The 17,936-nt window shown below is 43.6% G+C and overlaps 1 protein-coding gene across 1 annotated transcript in view; it reads left to right on the top strand.

Annotated features, from left to right (window-relative positions):
• The window catches only part of LRP2 (LDL receptor related protein 2), a 181,593-nt gene extending 167,919 nt beyond the window's left edge, over positions 1-13,674 (top strand). Inside the window, exons 72-80 of the mRNA XM_056861187.1 lie at positions 811-930; positions 3,932-4,022; positions 5,883-5,950; positions 6,108-6,225; positions 7,821-7,950; positions 10,272-10,382; positions 10,940-11,047; positions 12,019-12,090; positions 13,040-13,674. Coding sequence (XP_056717165.1) covers positions 811-930; positions 3,932-4,022; positions 5,883-5,950; positions 6,108-6,225; positions 7,821-7,950; positions 10,272-10,382; positions 10,940-11,047; positions 12,019-12,090; positions 13,040-13,201 — 980 coding nt within the window. The 3' untranslated portion in view covers positions 13,202-13,674. The remainder of the gene's footprint in view (positions 1-810; positions 931-3,931; positions 4,023-5,882; positions 5,951-6,107; positions 6,226-7,820; positions 7,951-10,271; positions 10,383-10,939; positions 11,048-12,018; positions 12,091-13,039) is intronic.
• Positions 13,675-17,936: the final 4,262 nt, after the last annotated feature.

The raw sequence follows: 17,936 nt of genomic DNA, 5'->3' as shown, positions 1-17,936 counted from the left end.
GTGTGTAGCTTTCCTTGATGCGTAGTGCTTTGCAGTACAGGCCGTTTTGCTCTGAGAACAATGTGCAACGACACTGTTATAGTGAGAGCAGCAAGCCCTTTCCATCATTGCTTAGGCAATCTTCCTTCCATATTGATTATAGAGCTACATTTACTTCTATCTCTGGCCTGGTGTGTTTGCCAGCCATCTTCAGCCTGAAGCACAGTTTGTTGTATTGGTGCTGACTGTGGTTAGTGAAAATACCGACGCAGATGGACATGTAACCATGGCCCCAAAACTAAAACATAGGCGCTTTCATGAGAGGGGAGGAGAAGGACTCTGCCAGTTTACAAAGGGTTCCTGCTCTCCATAATGAGGACATCAGATCTGCAGGAAGCCTGTGGTGTAATACAGCTGTTTCCATACTTCCAAGTAAAGATAGTCCCCTGTGCAAGCACCAGGTCATTACTGATTCATGGGGTGACCCATGGGGTGATGTCACACCACAATGTTTACTAGGTAGATTATGTTTACGGGGTGGTTGGCCATCGCCTTCTTCAGTCGTATACACTTTACCCCCAGCAAGCTAGGTGCTCATTCTACCGATCTCAGAAGGATGGAGGGCTGAGACAGCCTTGAGCCGGCTACCTGAAACTGACTTCTGTCGGGATCGAACTCAGGTCATGAGCAGAGCTTTGACTGCAGTAATGCAGCTGATCGGTCTGCGCCACGGGGCTCTGATAATTGCTCTGATAGAAAACATTGCATTTGCTATCATAAGCTATATCCAGTTGATTTCCCAGTTTCCTTTGCCTCTTCTTGTTTTTACAGTGGCCAGTCCTTGCAAAGATGTCTGCAGTCACCTCTGCTTGTTGAGACCTGGGGGATACTCCTGCGCTTGCCCTCAAGGGGCTCGTTTTGTAGAAGGAAGCTCAACAGAGTGTGATGCAGGTAAAGTTGGCTACTAAGCCTTATTTCTTTATGGACGCCATTGAATACATTCCATGGAAAGACCTGGCCTGTTGCCCTAGGGGGATTTCGCCCCAGGTGGAATATAGCATGCTGACACTTTAGGGAGGAGCTTACACACAGCATCATGTTCTTTCTGTGCAGGGCTTGTGATCTTATCTTTCAAGTCGGAAGAAAACAAAATCTTCCTTGCTCTGATTTAAAGGAGAAGTGGCACTATGGCAAAAGGCGCAGCCTCTAGGTGAAAACTCTGTCTGCAGTTGGGGGGTGGAGGGCATGCCTTCCAAGCTCCATCCCCTCCCTCCTCACAGCTTTAATGGGCTTCTGGGGAGGGCAGCTCAGCTCTGGCTCTCAGATGTTAGGAGGGAAGGGGGGAACCCCCTGGCTGCAGGAGGGCTCAACACTGGGTTGGCGCTTTGGCACCAACGTAACAAGAGGGGAAGGGAAGGGCAATGCCAGCAGGGAGCGGTGTGGAGGCAGCAGTATGTGAATGCTGTCACTGCCCACCTCTGACCTGGCTGCTTTTTTCTGCCACGGAGCCACAATTTCACACAGTGTGGAGCCAGCCCTACTCTGCACATACAGCAGAACAAATTGCTAAAGTTCTCTGTCAATGGAGTGGATGGTACCGCTTCAGGCTGAAGGTGGAAAATACCTCCCCGAGGTAAGAAACCTCCTGCAAGTTGCTCTGAAGTGGTCAGTTTGGACTGTACCACTTTCCGGCTGGAAGTGAAATGCCACATTTTTGAATGCACATATCAGTTGATTGGCAAATTGACGTTGCCTTGGATTTCTGTAGGCAGGCAACGGACCTGTTTTTGATAGCGGAGCCAAAGGAGGCATCCTTCCATCTTCCCCAGCAAAATTCTGCTCCAGTGCTTGCAGCTGCTTTAGCACCAGAGCCAGCAACAAGTGGCAGTGCATGGGCTCCAGTTACAACCTTGTGTGGGTGTGCCAGGTTCCTCTGTCGGCGGGTCAGAGACCTCCAGCCTCCCTTCTTAACCTCCAGTTAAAGGGGCTAGGCAAGTAAGTCTTGTGAAAGACCCCTGCCTGAGATCTGGAGAGCCACTGCCTGTCTGAGTAGACAGTGCTGTTTTTGATGGACCAAGGGTCTCATTCAGTACAAGGCAGCTTCATGTGTACTGCTTCAGGCCACCGGTCCATCACAGTCAGTATTGTCTGCTCAGACTGGCAGTGGCTCTCCAGAATCTTTCACATCACCTGCAGCCTGATCCTGGAGATGCCGGGGATTGAGCCTGGGACCTTCTGCATGCCAAGCAGAGGCTCTACAACTGAGCCACGTCCCTTCTCTGGGGCGCCCTGAGGCTCTCAACTGTCCCTCCAGGTATGTCTGGCCTTGCCTGCTGTGCCTCTATCCTGTGCCCTCCAGGCCGCATCTCTGCTGGGTTTGTCCCCAGGGGATTCTCCTCCTCCACAGGCCACCGGGGCACTTCCTGTAGCTCCCAGTCAGCCCATCTTGCTGCCAACACTGGCCCAGGTGTTGCTGCTGAAGCCAGTAAGTGTGGGGCTAGGACTGCCGGCTCTGGACAGGGTTCTAGGACAGGTATTCTTAATATTTGCCTATATGGGTGAGGATTACTGAAATTAATTTATCAGACAGGACTCTGAACTGAGACCAGACTAGTATTATGCTCTCTTTGGGTATATTTTTAGCATACTACCCTTATTCCTAACTGCAGAGGGTTTTTTTTTTTTTAAGTCCCTCAAAGAAAATCTACACATATTCCCATTGTACTTGCAGTTGCGCACAGCAAACTTAACACTGAGATGAAATTGTTCCTGAGCCTAGTTGAAAATGTAGTTTCCCACACTAATAAAAAAAAATAGTGAGATGTCATAAAGTCCTGTCATTAATGCTCATGCTTCACTCTAGCAAATGTACAGCATTTAATCTGGGGTATTCCCTATATGTCTTATAAAAGATCGGTTGCTGAGAATTTCCATGTAGAGCTGAAATATTTACAGATTGTTCCCTGTTTATGCAATGACCAAAGTTTTAATTGGATTAAAACTCATATTTAAATGAGAAAAGCTAAATTATAGCTCGCGCCCCCAAATCACAGAAATTAAGTGTGACAGGTTTAGATGGAGGCCTCCAGTTCTGAATAGACGTGTCTATTTATATGAATGGAGCTGGAGTAATTTACTTCTATTCAAAGGCTCCTGGCACACAATAGAGCACGTAAGGGAGCACATGAATTAATTCCCATAGCCTGCAAAGAGCTGCCAATAGCAAATCAGTCACCAGGAGTTCCACGTCTTCCCTGTCATTGTACCCGTAGGCAATATACCACTTTGCACATTTTGGTAGAAGGACTTTGCTAGGTCATCGACTTCCATGGCAATTAAAATAATTTTGCTATATTATCTTTAGATGGATAGAATATCAACTCCTGGGCCCCGACCCAATTCTTGATGTGTTCTGTTGCGATCAGTAAGCCAAACAGGGAAGCGCTTACCTAAACACAACAGATGCATCCATCAGGTTTGGCAGGGAACCAATGGGGTGAAAGAAACTTAGATCTCTTACTGATACTCTCTCTCGGGGTTGGAGGGCTCAAAGTAGAAAACTTGATGCTACCATTTTTGCCACTGTCTTACCAGTACTCTATACCAACCCATACTGATTACAGATTAACATTTACTACGATCAAAAGATCAGTCGACATCAGTTTAACAGCACAGTTTGCATACAAATATAAAATTAACATACAGAGATTAAAATTCACAACCTTACTGTGCTGTAATTAGATGTAAAAGTTATCCATATTGGAACTGAGTAAGCCTTGCCCTGTTACCCACCATGTTTCAGATCTCCCTTCTGGTTCATGGCCAAAGGCCATTACTGTCAAAAATTCCAGGTTGAAATTTGATCTAAGAATAAATAGACAGTGTGATATGGTAGCTTGTGCTTTGCAGGATACATATGGAGCATTATTAACACACACATGACTTTTTATAGCTATCGATCCCCCTCCTACAATGCCGCCAGCATGCAGATGTATGTATGGAGGAACATGCTATATTGATGAAGACGGGCTTCCTAAATGCAAGTAAGTCTATGTGAAAAAACTCAGGGTTGTCATGTCTGGAAATAACAGAATTTTTGTCCGTCACAACATCACAGTAGGCTGCAATCCGAGGAAGACACAAAGTTCATAAAGGCTTCAATTTTTTGGGTGAACTGTTTTCCCGCTTCAAAGCTGGGAACTTACTTTTGAGAAGGACCTGAAGTTGTCCCTTTGGCTATGGAAAACTTTTCAGAAAAGGCTCCAACTGCATGTATGGTTCCTGCAATCCGACTTGTATCTCTTTTCTGGATTGCATCTTTGCAACTTATCTGATCAAGTCAGACCTTATGACCTGAGGGGTACTTTCAACGTTACGATTATATGACATAGCGTATCATCCTGATGTCCAGAAACCTCATATGAGGACCAGTAAATGAGAATAACTGGGGTAGATCCAACTGTACTCCAAGTAGCCTTCCTCCAGCCTTCCTCTGTTAGAGGAAGAGCCACAGAAGTTGGAGGAGGGCTTCTTAGACTAGAAGAAGACTTCAATTTTTGCTCAGTTAAGTGACAGGATTAGGGATCCCACTGTTTCCAAGACAGACTTGGCTTGGTAGCTTGAAGAATTGGTCCAAGGAAAATTGTTAACCATTATCAGGGAGAGAACGTTGAGGATGTCACCGAGTTTCAGTTATAGCTGACCAGGAGTCACTCTGATGAGACATAGAATCATAGAGTTGGAAGGGACCACCAGGGTCATCTAGTCCAACCCCCTGCACAATGCAGGAAATTCCAAACTACCTCCCCCCCCCACACACACCCAGTGACCCCTACTCCATGCCCAGAAGATGGCCAAGATGCCCTCCCTCATGATCTGCCTAAGGTCATAGAATCAGCATTGCTGACTGATGACCAACTTCTTAAAACCCTCCAGGGAAGGAGAGCTTACCACCTCCCGAGGAAATCTGTTCCACTGAGGAACCATTCTAACGGTTAGAAAATTATTCTTAATGTCTAGACGGAAACTCTTTTGATTTAATTTCAACCCATTGGTTCTAGTCCGACCTTCTGGAACAACAGAAAACAACTTGGCACCATCCTCTATAATGATGGTTATCATATCATATCATATGCGTAGCTGCCTTTTGCCATGTCTGATGGCAGATGGAGGAATGAACCAAATGTTTGAATTCTCTCCCACACATGAAATACTCCTTGAATGTTCAAAACTAATGTGAATGTTTTTGGGTAGGATTTTGCCTCAGGCATTCATTTTGAATGCACATGGAGCACATCATGGGATGGGGGGGGGCATTCAGACGTTCAGTCCCCCACATTTTGAAGTGATGCAAACCACACTGGCCGCCTTCTCATACGATGGCGCTCCTATTGAGTGCGCAATGTGACACATGTGCTACCTATCTTAAATGATGAATTCAGCAAGCCATAGATTGCCTGGAGGCTGCCTAAACCTCAAAGAAAAAAACCTCACGATGAGTAACTGGAAAGGCAGCAGGTGTTTAGAACAAAATAAAAGATGTTCAGAGAGCAAGTGACTCAAATTCCTGTTCAAAAGAAAAGCTACAGAAACTCAGCCCCCCCATAACATTTTAATTCAGCTTAGCCTGTAGGGGCCAGTAATGCTCCACTGAAACCAAACATATTCTCCTCTGATGTTTTAAAAACTGATTACTTTGTTTGTGACTCAGCATTCCTGCATGCTTATTTCCCAGTAAACAGCAAGCAGACTCTCCCCACCCCTTGTTCTACCAGTGGAACATTTAATCACTAAGGAACGGATTTTGTAAAAATAATGTCTTGTACGTGTTCTTTACAGACTGTAATAAATACAGCTACATTTGTGCGGTCAATACCAGTCAGGTGTCTCCCTTCCATTCACAGGTGCTCATATGGATACACTGGAAGTTACTGTGAAGTAGGATTGTCAAAAGGAGTACCTCCTGGAACAAGTAAGCTTCAAATATACTTTTATACTGAACCATCAAGCATGGGTCTTAAGAGCTTTAGAGGAGAGCCAGTCTAGAATTCAGTGGAGAGACCATGCTGGAAGTTCCAGGCAGAGAGTCCATCTTGCTTGCTGACTCTTTTTTTCTTCTCCGGTTGCAGCAGCTGCTGTGTTGCTGACTGTCATTTTGATAATAATCATTGGCGCTCTGGCTGTTGGCGGCTTTTTAAATTACCGACGGACAGGTTCCCTCTTACCGTCACTTCCCAAACTACCAAGGTAGGTTTCGCATGGGTGATGACGGGCCTGAGAAGACCTCTGTATAGTTCCTGCTCTGTTCCCTTTCTGCGCCTGATTATGTCAAGGTGTCTTGCATGCCTTCCTGATTGCAATCAAAAAAATGTTTGTAGAGGAAGGGGGTTGGTGGTAAACTCCGCTAATAACCAGCAACAAAACCATTCCTGATTTTAATTTTTGCTTTGTTTTGCCCAAGTGCCTTCAGTTTGCCTTTACAAATCAGAGGAGGAGTGAGAGTAGGTATGACCAGCACTCTTGGTTATAGTGCTCTGCTTTAAGTTCTTTGGGAGAATTCCGCAACCTTTCAGATCACTATGAATTTTTCCAATCGATTTCAGTGGGATTCAGATTGTACCTGAAGCACTGATGGATGCAGAAGGGCCCAAGGCAACTGTTGTGTTCTGCTTTGGGCATAGCATGTGATGGTCCTCCAGGAGGTCTTTATGAAAACAGACTGTGTCAGTCAGCTGTCACTCGAACTGCTCATCCCCCAAAACAAATAAAATGCTGTGTCACACACCCCAGTCCCAATCCGTTTGCCCAGAATTGCTACACGAGAAGACTTTCACATACACTTCAATGGATAAAGAAATATGTACCAAGAGCTGCCTTCTCCACTGATGAAAGCTCTAAGGAACACTTGGGCTGTTTATGCTTGGTAATTAGCAGTGCGTTCCAGGCTGAAGTGCCCTGCATATTTTTTTGATTTCTTCACACTGAACCATCATTCCAGCTGTCACTTCGAAGCCGGCGCATACCTGCTTCGCATTTCTTAAGAGCCCTTTAATGCAACCTTTTGTATTTGCTCTGCCCCCGCATTGAAGCATTTACTGAAGGAACCATGAAAAATCACAGCTGCAGCTTAGCTATGCAAACGGCCAATGGCTATGCAAATGAAGGAGCAGGCGAGTGAGGGGGGGTGGAATTTGTTTGACTTTCTCCTCTTGCATCCAGGACTGTGAATAGTCATTTTAAAGATAGGGTTTAAAAAATCAGCATTGAGCGAGAAGCAGAATCAACTCTGCATAAATAGCTTTGGTGTAATTGTATACTATGCATGCTCATGTGGCATGATCCATTGCATGCATCTGAAGAAGCTATATGTGTCTATTTCACAGTGTGTAGTCAGCTGTCTGCCATGATGTACATTCAATGGAACACTGTGCCGTGTTGCTGACAGATTAATTGTGTATTGCATGTAGATGAGGCACACAGCTGCGCATATCTATTCCATAGCTCCCTACCACATGTACATTCAGTGGAATAGTATTGTTCCTGAAGCGTTTTTCATGTATCCCATATAATTCACCGTATCAATTACTCATGATTTTCTCAGCCGTACACCAAAGGTATTTGAGTAACGATAGGGATATTTAAATGTCTTCACATTCTGTCGGTGGGAATTTTAAAATACTTTTTCCAAAGAAGCAAATCAGCATTTTGTTTTCGTATACTTTAAAGAATTGTTATCATAGTAACACCCCTCCCACCCCAAATAAAAGCTGTGCTAAAGTTTAAAAAGGTATATTTTATTGATCTGTCTATTGTTGGTAAAAAAAATATTGTTGTTTTCAAAGTTTAAGCAGCCTTGTGAAATCCACGGAAAATGGCAATGGGGTAACGTTCCGATCTGGAGCAGACGGGACCATGAACATTAGTGTGTCTGGCTTTGGAGCTGAATCAGCTATTGACAGAGCAATGCAAATGGTGAGGATTTTCCTCCAATGAAGAGTCTTGTTTTTTGTTTTGTTTTGTTAAAAGGTGTAGGCAATGAGAAACATTTTATACAGAAAAAAAATAATGTGCAATTTTTAAAATGATCATCGTTGGGGAGTGTGTTGTCTATGAATGACAGGTCAGAAGTGTTGCGGAAGCACCTTTAAAAATGAATCGACAGTTTCTCTAAACATGCAGTTATTAGGAAGTATACAAGAACATTAACTCAGTTGGAATCTATATGAAGGTTTTCCTATTTTAATATACATTACCACATTGTTACATTTGCTTGATCTTTTCATTCTCATGCCAAGTTCTGCACACCAAAATAGAATTAGTATTAGGAAGAATTTTCTTACGTTAGCAATGTCACTGCTTCAGATTTATTTCATTTTTCCTTAGCTGGGATTTTTGTAGCATTCACCTGGAGGATGAGTGGCGGTGTTATGGTTAGCCTCATAAAACTCAGATGCTACATGCCAGGGGGATCCTTGTGGCATAACAAAAGGAGAGCCAGGTGAGAGAGGTACCTGACTCTTGATTAGGAGGGGTGAGTTTTTACCTCAGCAGGCAGAAAAGTTTAAAAGGTGAGCCCTTCCTATGTTTGGGAGAAAAGTGAGGAATGAAGTGAGAAGCTGAGAGATGTGAGGTGCTGAGAGGAGAGCAGAGGAAGGGTCAGCTCTGCTCTGACATCGAAACCCATCCTTGATGCTGGGATGGGGGAGAATGTGCTTGATCCATCTGACGGTAACCAGCATGATTCAATTATGGCCTTTTATGCAGGGATGTTTCCCCATGGTTCCCCCACCGACTGCTTCCTTTTGATTATGCATGCCTTTTCCATCTGTCAGAGGTTGCCTCGCTCTCCCCATGCGTTTTGCCCGCATTTTCCAGATTCTGGCTAAAACAGTATCTGGAAAACATGGACCTCTGATGGGCGGAAAAGGCATGCATAATGAAAAGGCAGTCCCGAAGCAGTCAGAGGGGGTGACTGCGGGGTAATGCCCCTGCATAAAAGGCCACAGTTAACATGGTTTTACTTTCCTTAGCTGTGGACCTTTTACTCTGTTGGTTATTTCCCATATCTGTGCTCTGGCTTAATATTTTGTAATAAAGTTTCTTTATGTTTAAGAAAGCAGATGGTGCCTGGAAATCTCACCCACACGCTTCAGATCACTCTTGCACGCTAAAGGACACAGTGAGAGCTATAGTAGTTGGAAGCTCTGCCCTTTGCATGTGCTCAGAGGCAGCCTTACCAGGGTTTCCCAAGGTACTGGTTTACTGAGAGGCTGGGTTTTATATCTTGGGGTGGTGGCAGGAAGAGGAAACACTCTTTTTACGTGCAATCAAACACTCAACATGCATGTGAGAACACACAGACCCAGTGTGGGAATGTGACAGCGGGAAGAGCCCTTCCTGAGAATCTTACTACCTGCCACATGCCAGCTACCCCCTTGACCTTGAGAAGAACAGGATTTCACAAAAGAAAATTTTTAAGATTGAAAAAAACACAGCAAAATTTCCACAATAAAAAATGAATTGATCCGATGTAATTAAAGGGTTATTTTGAAGACACTGCAGTGAACAATCCATTTTGGTATTTTGGTTACCTCCTCATTACACATTTATTTGATTTATAGGAACTTTTCTTCTTGTTTGGGGTGTTTGTCACTGACTAATGGAGACAGGTTAAGTTTTCACCATTTCAAAATGATTTACAGAGCATAATTCTACATGTAGACACTTGAAAGCACCTCCTTGACTTGATGATCTCATGCACACTTCTCTCTTCATATAACTTTGGATGCAGTAATGGATGGCAAAGTTCCTGGATTGAATATGTGCCAGGGGGAGTGTATTTAAGAGTGTTTTTAAGAGGAAGTGTTTATCTCCCTCACTTTTTAAGAGGAAGTGTTTATCTCCCTCACTTGAGCATTAGCACTGTAAATATGTCTTGTGTGAAAGATACTTAAACATACATGAAACTGTTTTTTACTGAGTATGATCACTGGTCTATAAAGGTCAGTTTAGCCCATTCTAATTGGTCTCTGTTCTCCAGGATCCCAGGTAGAGGGTAGAAGTCTTTCACATTACCCACTTACCTTATCCTTTTAACTGGAGATGCTGAGGATTGAACCGGGACCTTCTGCTTGCCAAGCAGATGCTTTACTAAGACAATCCCCCCCTCACTACCACCAAGCCACAGCCTAATCCCCAGTAGCATTTCTGATGTCTCATTTATGTTATGCTTTGCTTTAAGGAGGGATAAACCTTACATTGGATGGGCGTTAACATTTCACTATTATTCTTAGAATGAAAACTTTGCGACGGAAACCGGGAAGCAGCCAATCACATTTGAAAACCCAATGTATACCACAAAAGACAGCGGTGAGGTGGACGTGAACATCGCCCCTCCCACACAAGTAAGGGAGAAAAGTAAAACCTTGCTTGTTCTCTTGCTGAACTGTTCTATTTGATTTAGTTATCACTAAACTCCCTCCCTTAGTATATTTTTCTTCTAACCTCCGCTGGTTCGAATATGTTTGCTGCTCGGTCATCTCAAACCATCTGTGGGAACAAGTTAAATCAAGTTTATTGGTCTTGGCGGTAACCCATAACAAAATTGTCGATTATAAAAATTAACAACTTCAATACATCCAAAGCTGCACAACTGAAGCCTTTTCCTCTGGGGGAAAAAACCTTTGTTGCTAAATATGTAGTCTGTTGCATGAGTAGCTAGAAAATGCAGGAGAAACATAACGTGCCCCGTTTAACATAACTTGTGCTGTTATTTGTCAAAACCATGCCAACTATCCCACAGTAGACCAATATACGTGCCCCTCAGAAGCCTTGAAAGAAACCTCTGCTTTGGATTCTCTTCAGTTGAACCCGAAAGCAAGTAGTGGCAGATATCTGTGTCAGTGTTACCTCATATGCAAAAATACAAAACACACAGTATGTTTTTATATCATGGCAATAGGTAACGGCTTCTAGCAGTGAAGGAAATGAAAACTTTGAGAATCCAATCTATGCTACTTCTGTATCCGCCAGCGTGCCCCAGCTGCCAGCAAGTGCAGAAACGCCTCAGGTAAGATGTATGCTGGACTTGAGGGGCCTTGGTCTAATCCAGCATGGCTTTTCTTATGTTCTTACCTACCGAAGATGGATTCAGGGTGACACTGTGGCAGTAGTAACTTCATGGAGTCTTCAGTCATCCTATGCATGGTTAATTCCAGCATTATTGGCTCTCTGCTTATTTATTATCCTTTCCTTCCTTCAAGGAGCTGAGGGCAGTCTACATAGTTCAGTCCTACTCCATTTTATCCTTACTCCATTTTATCCTTACAACAAGCCTGCAAGACAGGCTAGGCTGATAGATAGTGTGGCTAGCCCGAGGTCACCCAATGAGCTTCATGGACGAATGGAGATTTTGAATCAGGCTCCCTTTGTTCCTAGTCTGGCAATGTAATTATTATGCTGTTCTCTATGGTTGCATGATGATCCCATAGGGATGCAGTCTGTCATGGCACCATCCCTTTATAAGTGCCGTCTGGTGTTCTCCTTGTGTGCCTACCACGTGTCTTCCCTGGTCATTCAACTCCTACTATTCTTGCCCTCCTAGCCATTAACTGCTGACAGCTACAGTACCTTTGCATAGCCCTCGAATTCTGTTGTTTCGGCACAAACCACGTGTGGCACATGCCAGTGGTTGATCTATTAAATTCACAACTTCTGCATGCCAATTAAATGCAGGATGCCTTCCCTGCTTGTAGCTTGTCAAGGTGTGGCTCTTTGCTCCCGTTGGGTATGGACTCTGCGGGCAAGCTTCATCACAGAAGGCTCAAACCAAATACAGATCAGGCTGTGGTCCCTGACAGGAGAATTCACCACCACAAATGTCAGCATCGCTAATCGGGTGCTGTTCCGCCGTCAGGTTTTTGTATTTGCCAGAACCCTTCTAATTTTCTCCTTAAAGTTAATTGCCTGTCACTGAGTCATCCCTGAGCCCAAAATAGTTACCAGTAAAATATTTCCCCTTTAAAATGTTTTTTTTTTCAGGAGACAAAGTGGAACTTCTTCAAAAGGAAACTGAAGCAAAGTACTAACTTTGAAAATCCAATCTATTCAGAGGTAATGTTGAGGGTTTTTTTGAGAATCGTTTAAGGCCTGCTTAATGTTTTATGCTGCTTTTATGCTCTGGCTGGTTTGTTAATTTTTTTTTTTAATCTCTAAAAACCAACAAAATTTTATTGCAGCATATGCCACCATGAACTAGAGTCCACTTCAGATGCAATAAGTGGATCCCCTCATTGCATCTGAAGTGAGCTCTTGTCCAAAAACAGCTTACTTACAATCTATCTTGGAACATCCTATTCATTTGCAACAGATGCATGGTCTTCCCCCGGCCCCCACTCCGTGATAAAGAAAAGCATTCACAGACTATTTATGAAGATAGTCAGCCCAATTTGAGATCAGGCTGGAAAGTTTATAAATGCTTAGTAAAACATTTCAGTATATACAGGTAACAGCCTGCTGTCGCTTTTAAAGACAAAGTACATTCATTCATTTACAGCATAACTGGAGGTTATCTATATATATCTATATGCACTGCCAAAGGCGGAGAGGCTGAAGTGCCATCGAACGTTACAGGAAAGTCACATTAAGAATTCTACCTTGACTCCTTTTTTTAATGCTGCTTTACAAGTTTATCATATGTCTTACTTCGTAAGCCACCTCAAGAGCAGGTTCTCTGGAGAGGCGGCATATAAATGTTCTAAATATTGAATAAAGATAAAGAGGTGGCTGCTTGCCCAGTGAGAAGGTCCTACTGTTTAATCACCCTGACAATCCAGTGGCCTGTTGATCAGGCATTCCCTAGGCACACATAGGCCATGCTGCGAGGGCCCTCCACTGGAGTGATGAGATGCAACTCCATGCACACAAGCGGTAGTGTAGCATGCTGGCTAAGAGTTGCCAGTCAGGAAGTCCCTGATGCCTCTTTTAAGAATTTGCTAGGCAGGCCCCTGCCCACCCGGTGTGCAATACAGGGGTGATAATTTTGACCTGCCAATTGTTTCAGATGGAAAAGGAACACCGAGGAGAAGCCGAGAACATTCCTCCTCCATCTCCGTTGCTGCCTCAGAAGATCATTCTCAGGAGAGACCAACCGTTAGCCTATTCGGCAACTGAGGATTCGTTCCAAGACACGGCCAATCTCGTCAAAGAGGACTCTGTTGTATAACTGGCTCACATAGGGAATAATTAGGAACACCCGTTTGCACATATATTTTTGTAAAACAGAAGGAAGAAATGGTTCACTTCTCTTTATAAAAGAAATATATTGAGTCTTTTTAGCTGGAGATGTCCGTCGGAACCATGCCTTGTTTGTTCGTTTGTTTTTTTACACATGCAATGCCAACACCTATTTTTATGAGAAATTATCACGGTGTACTATATGTATATCTTTGCACTGACACTCTCAGAAAGAAATGTTATAAATATACTGTACATTTGTAAATTTCTGAAAGATTATCTGGTTGTTGATGTTTTAGTACAAATCGATTCTCGTTAGGGATCTCTCTATAAATGATTATATTAAATAATATAGAGGAGAACATAGTGCCATCTACTGAATGACAAGGACCTTTGGGACGTATATTTACAAGCAGCACCTTGCTAAGCATGTACCACCAGTACTTATGGGTATTTCTGCTATGTGTCTTACCTACCAGAGTACATAGAAATAGGTGCCTCTTTCTAATGCACAAATCACTGGCTCGGATCTCAGCTAGTGCTTCTGCAAGCACATGGATTTCCATTTGCTCAGAGGGACTTTCTTGCTTCTCTCCCCCACCCCCACCCCCGGCAGCAGCCCCAAATGCCCAGGGGATCCCCAGGAAGAAGATTTCAGGGGCCTAGGCAAAAATCCATGTGGCCTCAGAAACCTTAGTCTGGATCCAAGCCGCTGTCTTATCAAATAATAAAGCAAGTGGCACAATTTATTTTCTTGTATTAATATTTTGCCTAGCAGAAATACAGTGATACTTTCCCTGAAACATTATCGCTTTTTCCCGAGGCACCACTTTAAAATGTCATCAACGGTGTTCATGGAAAACAAAGACATGTTTTACATGTCACTACTTTCACATTTCATTTAATGTGATTTTTTTTCATGATAATCAGTGGCACAATGCTTTTTTCAGCTGAAGTCTCGACAAGTCATTTATACCATGATTAAACTGATAATCACTGGCTATCCAAAAAAATAATGCTTTATTTCTTTGCCCGTTGCATACAGACAAGGCAGGTATGCTTTAATATGAGCCATCTCTCTTTCTCTCTCAATTCTTTTTTCTTCCCATGTGAAAATGTTTAATATTGTTGACTATTTATTTCCTGAGGTGGGCAATAATAGAAAGGGAAACCATTTTTACTGATGCAGCCTTTGTACTGTAAATCTTGTTAGCTTTACTACTGATTCGCTGGTTTAGTAGGCTTAATTTGGACCCTTCAAAGAAAGTCACCCTAGGAATGTATAGTCTGTAATTTAGTGTTCCTGGCCTAGCTGCTCATCCAACTCCAGGGCTTCTAAATTTATAACAAATGAGACTTCTGCTGTTTGGGTTATTTAAACCTGACTTCTCAATGTTAAGTGCTATCCCTCTTTTAATAAGCTTGGTTTTATTGCCTTGATATGTACTTTGATTAGACAAGACAACTGGAAAATGCTGCTTCTGAATAAATCTAATAAATGTGTGCTTTTATCAATGCCTGTTTTATAAGTGACTGAATCTTGTGCACTAGCCTACAAGCTCACCTAACCTACAAGTACTGTGGGGAAAATAGAACCTTTACTGCATGCCAATAACAGTGATAAAACAAAGGCACATTTGGGACAACCTTATGAACCTTCAAAACATCCTATTGTTAACAGGCTTGTGCAGGTCTTGCAAATGGAGGACAGTGGCTTCCTTGATTGAGTCAGTCCATCTCATATTGGATCTTCCTCTTTTTCCTGCTGCCTTCAACTTTTCCTAGCATAACAGCGCATTCCTGAGGCTTTCGGCCAAAGCCTCTTAGGAGGCGGAGTGACCTTGCTGCCAGCGTAAGTGCGTGTAACCACGAATTTACCCGCACATGCTGGCGGAGAGGCCAGTCCCACCAGCGGCTGAGCGCCGCAGGACCGTGCCTTACCCCTCCGCCGGCGTGGCCTCTCTGTGGCGCAGGCCACGGCGTAGAGTGGCCGCCTCTGCTCGGGGGTGGGCCGGGGGGAGGAGCTGCCGGTTAGGCAACTTCCTATCCCGGTTCAGCCCGGTACGCCGGCGCCAGGAATGGTGGTGCTGCGCCTGCTTTTTAGCAGGCGCAGCCTTGCTGTTCCCTATGGGGAGAAAGGCCCCGGTTAAACAGAAAAAAGCCACGAAACTGCTTTTTTTTGTTTGTTTAATGGCGTATGCAAAATGGCTTAGGAGGAGGTGCAACTGTGCCTCTTCCCCGCCGTCTCCGTACGCCATCAGCTCAGGAATGGCTGTTAATGTACTAAACGTACATACACTGTAAACAATGGTAGATTCTGGCATCTCCCAGATGAGACCAAGGCTGTTGCGGTCACCGGCAGCCACAGTGGACTGGTGGGCTATAGCAGGAGACTCAGCTGTTTCATGCAGGGGAGGGCCTGAGCTCCAGATGTGGAACCAGATCTTGTATATCACTGGGGGTGTGTGCATGAAAAAAAGATTCTGCAAATCACAATGGGAGAGGATAAGCTGGTTCTTCTGCACATTTAAGCGGTAAAGCAAAGTAAGCATGAATTGTTTGTCCTGTTTCCATGAAACAAGAACCTGGGTTCATCTCCTACAGAAAGATTTATGCGCTGTCTTGCCCCACAAAAACTATTTTCGGAAGCAAAGCGGTTCTTGGATGCATATAAGAACATCTCTCATGATTATGTCCATTAAGTTTGGCTGTAGTAACTGCATTTTCATTTGATGATTGATAAACTAACGTGCCCTTTCTGGATGAAAACTAAGGGGGGGATCTTCTCAGTGTAACTAGCTTTTACATCAGTTTTTAGAGCTTTTATTGTTAATTGTCTAGGCCTGATACAAAAGGGGGAGCTTAGTCAATTGATCAACTGTTTCTTGACAGCAAGGTCAGTTTAAGTATCTTCCAGGCACTTTTCCAGAAATCAAATTTGAATCCAGAATAGCATTTCAACTCATGTTTTGTGAGGAGAATTCCAGAGTCTTTGGTCTTTACTGACCTGTTGCATCTTTTTTGTGTGTGTAAACTTAACTGAACTGGCTATTAATGATCAACTTGCCACCCTAAAGCAAACAAACCCTTTATCCTTTCTGCTTTCAGAAATAGCGTGCATGTCAAATCAGCTACTGAGCAAGAATTCTATAGGCAGAAAAGATGCATGAGAAAGCATTATCTCCTTCTAGGCAGAGCTTAATTTGTTTTAGGTTCGCCAGGTTTTCAGGCTGTTTTACTCTGGAATCTGAGGTAGGAATGGATGGAAGGGCCCTTGAGCGTGTGCATTACCCCCTAACCACCGTAGCTCTGTGTTTATTAAGATGTATGCCCCATTTCCTCCTAACAAGGTCCTCAAAATGGTTTATAATAAAAGAAATAATAATTGCCACATAATTATATGATTTTAAAGGAATCGCTGTGTTAATCGTTACAGCAAAAATAAGCTGCAGTCTTTGGCTCCTGGAAGACTAAGAAGATTCTATTCTATTCACTTCGCTGGACCACTGGGAAGAGAGATCTAGTCCACAAAAGCTTATGCTAGAATTTTTGAAGTCTTTAAAGTGCCACAAGGTTCCAGTTTCTCAATGCTATGAATTACACGTAGTCTTCTGTAAATTTTCTGTTGTTTCTAAGGACCATTGCTAACTATTCTTGGTTTACCTTCCAGACACTTGATTCTGAGCACATTTTGTGATAGCTAGGTCAAGCCCAGCTTTGCCCTTTCCTTAAGCGTCACGTCAAGGAACAGTCTGAGATCCTTGGGCTGTTGCATACCTCATAAACAATTTCAGGTAGATATATCCATGTTGGTCTGCAGTAGAAGTGCAAGATTCAAGACCAGTAGTGCCTTAAAGACCAACAAGATATCCAGGGTATGAGCTTTCCAGAGTCAAAGCTCCCTTTGTTGTCTCTGACAAAGGGAGTTTTGACTCTTGAAAGCTTATGCCCTGGAAATCATGTTGGTTTTCAAGGTGCTTTTGGACTCAATTCTTGCTCACAAACAGAGCCATTCTAAGTAGAGTTGCACCCTTCTGACATCATTAAAGTCAATGGGCTGTGAATGATGTAACTCGCTCTGCATAGGATGGCATTGTAAATCAGCCAATGTCTCTGCTTCTTTCTCTCTTTTTTTGCCAGCAAGTCACAGCTGACTTATGGCGACCCTGTAGGGTTTTCAAGGCTAGAGACATTCAGAGGCGGTTTGCTATTGCCTGTCTCCACGTCACATCTCTGGTATTCCTTGGAGGTCTCCTATCCAAATACTAGCCAGGATCGAGGCTGAGAGTGTGACTGACCCAAGGTCACCCAACAAGTTTCCATGGCAGAGTGGGGATTTGAACCTAGTCTGACACCTTAACTACTACATCATGCTGGCTCTCCCTCTGTTTCTAGCAAAAGCCTTCTTTGGCAGCAGCTTCTCTGTGCATATTAGATCATTCATGGAGGAGAAATATGTACCTACCAGGCATATTCTCTTTTGAAACCATGCTGATTTTTACAGAAGTTAACATCAAAGGTTCTCCTAACTCCTGGCATTACATTAAATCATATTTGCTAGATACAGAGGCAGAAAAGGCCAGGGCAGTGGTAGTTGAACAGTAATTGGCATTAAGACCTCAGGGGAGGGGCTGTAGCTGAGTTGTAGAGCATCTGCTTGGCATGCAAAAGGTCCCAGGTTCAATCCCTGGCATCTCCAGTTAAAGGGACTAGGCAAGTAGGTG

Source organism: Euleptes europaea, chromosome 15, assembly GCF_029931775.1.
Source record: "Euleptes europaea isolate rEulEur1 chromosome 15, rEulEur1.hap1, whole genome shotgun sequence".
Lineage (NCBI taxonomy): Eukaryota > Metazoa > Chordata > Lepidosauria > Squamata > Sphaerodactylidae > Euleptes > Euleptes europaea.
Note: the sequence above shows the minus strand (reverse complement) of the source record. Positions and strands in the feature narration are given on the sequence as shown.